The sequence below is a fragment of the Scylla paramamosain genome, chromosome 23 (genome assembly GCF_035594125.1).
Source record: "Scylla paramamosain isolate STU-SP2022 chromosome 23, ASM3559412v1, whole genome shotgun sequence".
In the NCBI taxonomy this organism is placed as follows: domain Eukaryota; kingdom Metazoa; phylum Arthropoda; class Malacostraca; order Decapoda; family Portunidae; genus Scylla; species Scylla paramamosain.
The window spans coordinates 1,642,986-1,650,485 of NC_087173.1; the positions used below are offsets into that span (position 1 = coordinate 1,642,986).

At 47.3% G+C, this 7,500-nt stretch overlaps 1 protein-coding gene across 2 annotated transcripts in view; it reads left to right on the forward strand.

The window, feature by feature from the left end:
* The window catches only part of LOC135111986 (uncharacterized), a 77,173-nt gene that overhangs the window by 9,647 nt on the left and 60,026 nt on the right, over positions 1-7,500 (forward strand). For both annotated transcript variants that reach the window (XM_064025733.1, XM_064025734.1), the window contains exon 2: positions 1-518. This exon is cut by the window's left edge and continues 632 nt beyond it. In XM_064025733.1, the coding sequence (XP_063881803.1) occupies positions 1-518 (518 nt within the window). The remainder of the gene's footprint in view (positions 519-7,500) is intronic.

Genomic DNA, 7,500 nt, shown 5'->3' on the forward strand with positions numbered 1-7,500 from the left:
CCGCGCTGGAAGACGCAGCAGACCCAGGAGAAGCTCAAGTACCAGGAGACTTTCAAGTATAAGCTGCACGAGGCGGCGGCGTCCAGCACGCACCGTGGCACGGGCCACGGCATCACCAGCATCCCCGAGGCCTCCGCCACCTTCGAAAGCTCCAACTTCAGGTTCACGGAGTCCTCCAAGCTGGTGGGCACGTCCTTCCGCTGCCCCGACAGCCCGCGCTCCAAGACGCGCACCAGGACGCCGGACCGCAACTCCATCATCGCCTCCATGGAGCTCAAGGTGCCGTCCTTCCACGACCTGAGCTCCTCGCCGGCAGGGAGCAGCGGTTCCGGCCTGTCGCCGCTGCTGGGGCCTCCGGAGCGCCGCGGCCTCACCATCCTGTCCCCGCACAACCCCACGCCGGAGCTGCACTTCTCCTCCACCTTCACCGTAAGGACGCGCAAGGGCAAGACCATCGTGCTGCCCAAGCTAAGGATCCCCGCCTTCCACTCCCACTCCCACGACAGCATCTTCCTCGGGTGAGTCCCCAACCCTCGTGTTTCCTGACGCCAGTCCTCGCCGGGGCATCGTGACCAACCCGCCTTCACCTTCCCAGTGCTGTCTGTCCCTTTGTCACTCCTGCTGTTTTATGCATCCATTCTGTGTGCTCTTCATCCCCTCCCTGTCTGTCCCTCCTTTCCTTCATCCGTCCTTCCCTCCTGCATGCATTTTTTTAATATGCAAATTTTTACCAACACACGCAAATCTCTCCTTGTCCTTGTGTCCTTTTTTTTTCCCCTCCTCTCCACTTCTTTCCCTTCTTTATCAAGCAGAAGAGTCAACCAGTGGCAATCTTCTCTTCACCACCTCCCACACTCTTCCTCTCTTTCACCAGCCTCTCCTCTCCTCTCCACTTCTTTCTTTGAGCTTCATCCTGCCCCCTCCTCTCCCCCAGTCCTCTCCCTCCTCTCCCTCTCCCGGGGCTCGATCCCTTGCTCGTTTCTCTCTTCACCTCCATAATCCCTCAAAAGTAAGGTCGCCCACTGGACCTCCTGGCCTGAAAAACCCTGATCCCTGGCGGCCTTATGAAGGAGACATCGTGCTCTCATCGAATGGGGGCGGAGAGAGAGAGAGAGAGAGAGAGAGAGGGGGGGGAGACGTGAAGAAAAGAATAAAAGTAGAAAAGGATAAAAGATAGGAAGGTCAAGAAAAAAGTACTACATTAAGAAAGAGGGAGAGATGAAAAGAAAAACACGCAGAGAGAGAGAGAGAGAGAGAGAGAGAGAGAGAGAGAGAGAGAGAGAGAGAGAGAGAGAGAGAGAGAGAGACCATAGGGTACAGCATATACAGACTCGCATTGCCAATCATTACCTTAAAAACCCAGCAGGTAATTAAAGGAAAGCCGATTTCCTCCATTGATAAAGATGACGGACGGACTTAAGAGGATGTAAGGAGAGGTGTTAATTAATAAAAAAATCTTAATTAATCTTTGAAATAAGGCAGCAACGGGGAAAAATAAGCTGCCGTGACTTACCTGCGATACCTGGCTTACCTGTACTACTTCCGTCATCGCCTGAGTCCCTTTTTGTGGCAGGCAGTGAGGTGTGTTGTACTCTCACTCACCTAAGAGCCTTACGTGGCTGTTCATTGGAGCGTCTTGGGTTTGTTTTGTGTTCAGGTGGATGAGTGCATGTGATTGGTTTACCTGTGTGTGTGTGTGTGTGTGTGTGTGTGTGTGTGTGTGTGTGTGTGTGTGTGTGTGTGTGTGTGTGTAGAAGACTGGATGAATGTGATTTATTGGTTCACACACACACACACACACACACACACACACACACACACACACACACACACACACACACACACACACACACACACACACACACACACACACACACACAAAGACAAACAGACAGACAGACAAACAGACTGCAGAGAGAAAGGTATGATAGGTATTATTTTCCCTTCCTCCTGCTCCTCCTCCTCCTCCTCCTCCTCCTCCTCCTCCTCCTCCTCCTCCTCCTCCTCCTCCTCCTCCTCTTTCCTTACCAAGTTCACACACCAATAGAAAAAAAAGTTGTTTTCCTCCTCCTCCTCCTCCTCCTTATCCCTCACCGTGCTTACACATGGACGCACACACAACAAACTATAGGTAGAAAAGAGAGAGAGAGAGAGAGAGAGAGAGAGAGAGAGAGAGAGAGAGAGAGAGAGAGAGAGAGAGAGAGAGAGAGAGAGAGAGGAAAAAAAGGCTTGTTTTCCTCCAGATTTTCCCTCACGACCTTTTCCTGTGACCTTTCTTTTTTGCTGTGATACGCGTGATCTCTGGCGAGGGCCCCGAGCTGACCTTTCAATACCAATAACTGTGATGATGATTAAAAAAAAGAGGGAGATAATAAAAAAGACAATCGGGGTAATAATAATAATGGCGTGGAGGCGGTGTTAACATGGAGACCGACTCACTCTTTTGATGCCTCGATGTGATTGTAATGATGGTAATGATGGTGGTGGTGTTGGTGGTGGTGGTGGTGGTGGTTGTTGTTGTCGTGATGATGGTGATGGTACTGGTATTATTAATAGTGATAATAATGATGATAATGGTAATAAGAAGAAGAAAAAGAAAAAAAGAATAGTAGCAGTAGCAGTAGTAGTAGTAGTAGTAGTAGTAGTAGTAGTAGTAGTAGTAGTAGTAGTAGTATTGATTGTAGTAGTGGTAGTGGAAGTAATAGTAGCAACAGCAGTAATAATAATACCACCACCACCACCACCACCACCAACAACAACAACAACAACAACAACAACAACAACGACAACAATAACAACCCAAGCATTAGGGCCCTACAGGGATATCGATTGCCTCTCCCCACACCTTTAGCTCCGCGGCAGGTGGCAACGGTTTGTCTGGCACCAGGAGGCCATTGTTATCTCTTCTTTCACTCGCCATTGTTGTGCGAAGCGGTGGAAGTGGCGCGGAGAGAGAGAGAGAGAGAGAGAGAGAGAGAGAGAGAGAGAGAGAGAGAGAGAGAGAGAGAGAGAGAGAGGGGGTTAAAGTTCGTTTCAATCTGTAACACAAAGGTAGTATATAATTTATCTCCTCTCCTCTCTCTTTCTTCTCCCTGCCTCCCTCATCCCCTTTTCTCTGTCACTTCTCCCCTCAACTTTCTCTCCCATCTCTCCCACAATAGTTATCGTAGAATAGTTAGCCAACCAGCCTAGTAAGGACCTCATAGTCTGTCGCTGTTTGGACTTCCTTTTGTATTCCTTTAACTTCCCCATCTCGTCTCTATCAGAATTCACGGTATCCCATTCCCATTCCTCCCTCTTCACCTCTCCCTCAAGTCACCATTTCCCTCAGCTTCCATTCACCAACACTCCCTCTGTTTCCTTCCCCTTCCCACTTCCTCGTCTCCTCGTTTCTGTCAGAATTTGTCGTAATGGGAAATGTGTTTAGCTTTGCGGTGAGTAATTTCCAGTTTTTTTGATATTCTAATTACGGCAAGTGGGAGGAAGGTGAGGGTGTGACTTCCGTACGTGGGTGGTTTCATAACGATGGTATAATACGAGTATATGTAAGGCTTAATAACGATACTTAAATTTGCGTATACAAGGTTTGTTGTGTTATTATGGCCTCAGGTGCTTGTGTGAAGAGATTGCTATGCTTGGCTAGATATTACAGTGAAATGATTTGTATCCCTCCTTGTCTATCTTCTCTCTCGTCTTTCTTACTCCCATAAACATTGCCAGTTTTTTTCTTCCCTTCTATTCTTCCTTCCTTTCTAGAAGATAGCATATTTCTATCTGCTCTCGTCTACCTTTCCTTTCCCTTAATACCATAAATATAGTCAATAATTATCTTCCATCTTCACTTCCCTTCCTTATCTCCTTGAACATTCCCAGTATTTATCCCTTCTCTTCTCTTCTCTCATCTCCATAAATATAGTCGAATTTGCTCTCATCATCTACCTTCCCTTCTCTTCTGTCCCTAACCGCCGCGAAGAAAGTCAATCTCCTTCTTTCCTCATATCTCCCTTCTCTCCTTCCTTACCTCCATTTCTAAGCACCCAGTTACCCCTACCCAGTCACATTCTCTCTCTCTCTCTCTCTCTCTCTCTCTCTCTCTCTCTCTCTCTCTCTCTCTCTCTCTCTCTCTCTCTCTCTCTCTCTCTCTCTCTCTCTCTCTCTCTCTCTCTTACCATTCTGTTACCACCCTCTTTACTTTATCCAGGGAGGGAGAGAGAGAGAGAGAGAGAGAGAGAGAGAGAGAGAGAGAGAGAGAGAGAGAGAGAGAGAGAGAGAGAGAGAGAGAGAGAGAGAGAGAGAGAGAGAGAGGGGAGTGCTGTGTATATCGATAACTTGAGAGGGAGCAGTTTATGGAAATACAATCATATGGAAGTCTTTGATAATTGGCGGCACAATATGGCCTGGTAATCCCACACAGGGGCCGCATCGACTGAGTGGCCTTGGATGCGACTCAATAAAGGGTTTGAATACACTGGCAATGTTATTTTGGTTCTTGCTTGAAAGGTTCGCAGAAAAGGATAGGTGACGCACACACACACACACACACACACACACACACACACACACACACACACACACACACACACACACACAGAGAGAGAGAGAGAGAGAGAGAGAGAGAGAGAGAGAGAGAGAGAGAGAGAGAGAGAGAGATACAAACACCTTTCACATCACTGCAAAACTTTTCCCTCCAAATATTAAAAAAAAAAAAACGAAAACAATCATTCAGAAAAAAAAAATCTGGTAAATGAAAAATACCGTCTTTTTAATTTTTCTTCAAGTTTTATTTTCTTTTATTTCAGCGTTTGAACTTGATATCCAGTTTTCTCCTCCTCCTCCTCCTCCTCCTCCTCCTCCTCCTCCTCCTCCTCCTCCTCCTCCTCCTCCTCCTCCTCCTCCTCCTCCCACTCATAACTTGTGACGTCAGATCCAGACATGTTCCTTATTGGCTGGAAGAAACATACATTGTGATTGGCTGTTTTGAGACTCACATTACACTTTCTCTCTCTCTCTCTCTCTCTCTCTCTCTCTCTCTCTCTCTCTCTCTCTGACCGTTAATAATTATGGCAAGATGCATTTTGCCTTACCTCCTCGTTTTGTTTTGTTTCCCCTTCCCCTCGCGTCAGTCACGTCCCGTTTTCTTCCAGTAGTGTCGCGTCAGCTTCATTGGCATTCAGATCAGTAAGGGACAAATTTTTCCATTAGTGACATCCAAAAATGAGTTATCAAGTTTGAAAGGGGTGTTTCTATTTCACATATTTTTGTTGCAGTTTGGTTTGTTATTTTTTTATATAGCTTGTTATGGGAGAGAGAGAGAGAGAGAGAGAGAGAGAGAGAGAGAGAGAGAGAGAGAGAGAGAGAGAGAGAGAGAGAGAGAGTTATTCACTGTATCAGCGTTTACTACTACTACTTCTACTGCTACTACTACTACTACTACTACTGACTTTCTGTTACATTGGTTTAATAGTGCCGTGTTTTAAAAATCTTAGCCCTATTGCCCCACCAATGCCATGAACGCGCCCCACGCATTCCACCCAGCGTGTTGCCGGGTGAGTGGGATTGACAGGCCGCGCGCAGTGAAAGGTTGAATAATTAGTGTTTGCACATTATTCTGCAGCATTCGCGTGCTCGTATGTCTGTCTACGCCTACATACATACATACATACATACATACATACATACATACATACATGCACACATACATATACACCTACACACCTCCATGCACACACATAAGCATGGAAACTAAATTGGTCTTTCTCTCATGTCATATACCCCTCTCTCTCTCTCTCTCTCTCTCTCTCTCTCTCTCTCTCTCTCTCTCTCTCTCTCTCTCTCTCTCTCTCTCTCTCTCTCTCTGTGAACGTCATTATCAGTTAGCTTTTTATTATTTTCACATTTTTCAGTACAAAATTTTCCCCATCAGCCGGTTTCTCTCAACACACACACACACACACACACACACACACACACACACACACACACACACACACACACACACACAGTATACCAGCCACCCATACATACGTACATACATGCATACATACGTACAAGGGCAATTTTCAGCACACACACACACACACACACACACACACACAGGTGGTCAGGTAAACACGGGAAGAAGGGGAAGCTGTTTATTTACGTCACGCCCTGCTGATGACTCTGTTTACTGTTGCCCTTGGTGTTACTGGGGCTTGGCGGGGCGTTAGTGCAGGGGACGGGTCGGGGCTGGGATGGGGCGGGGCGGGGCGGGACGGGGTAGGGCAAGGTGGGGCGAGGCAGATCAACCTTACCTGTATCTGATTATTAACTTTTATTATTTTTTTTTTTTGTGTACTTTTCTTTCTTCGTTCTTCATTTCTGTTATCATGTTTCTGTTCTTCCGTTCTTCATTGCCATTTTACAGTCTATTCCGCCTCCTCCTCCTCCTCCTCCTCCTCCTCCTCCTCCTCCTCCTCCTCCTCCTCCTCCTCCTCCTCCTCCTCCTCCTCCTCCTCCTCTTCGCAAACAGCCTCATAAGATCCATTGTCTTGCTTTTTTGTTTTTCTTTACTGTTCCTCCTCCTCGTTCTCCTCCTCCTCCTCCTCCTCCTTGTCTTCATTTTACCTCGTTACGGAAAGTTCTTAACAGCGAAGATTACGACATATTCCTCTTTCTTGTCCTCTTCCTCCTCTTCTGTCTTCCTTCCTCATCTTAGCTTTATCCTTCTCCTCTTCCTTGTGTCTTCCTTCGCAACTAGTTCTTCCTTCCTTACTTATCCTCCCTTCACCCTCCTCCTCCTCTTCAGTCTTCCTTAGTAACTAGTTCCTCCTTCCGCATCATATCTCCCTCCTCCTCTTCCTCCTCCTCCTCCGGTACTTCCACCTCTCCACATCTTGAAACATCCTATCCTTGCCAGACTGTAAGGAGCGGAGCGGAGCGGAGAGGAGAGGCGCCCGCTAAGTGCCATGAAGAGCCTTACCTGGCCGTACACTTACCATTTCCCTTTGCCCAGACCCTCCGCCGCCTCAGCATTCATTACCTTAACGGGAGAAGCGACGCAAGGTATTCCCGCTAGCTCACTCCCCCGTGCGTGTTTGTTTCTCGTGTTTCCCCTGCAACGTCTTAAAAGGAGATAGAAAACGGAGATGGATTCTTACTACTGGTATTAAACATTGCGTGAAAAGTAATGGAGGGATGTTGCTTAGGAGTGTAGTGGATGGGGCTTGTGAGAGGCATGCGCGCGCACTCCCTGTCTTACACACACACACACACACACACACACACACACACACACACACACACACACACACACACACACACACACACACACACGGAGGAACATCTGATTAGTACCTTTGCTTATTATATCCAGGTGGGGCCCTATTCAAGGTGAGAGAGGGCCAGGTAAGGAATGAGAGAGAGAGAGAGAGAGAGAGAGAGAGAGAGAGAGAGAGAGAGAGAGAGAGGTACACACACACACAGGCAGACAAGTAATAAGTACTTACCCACCTACACACACAC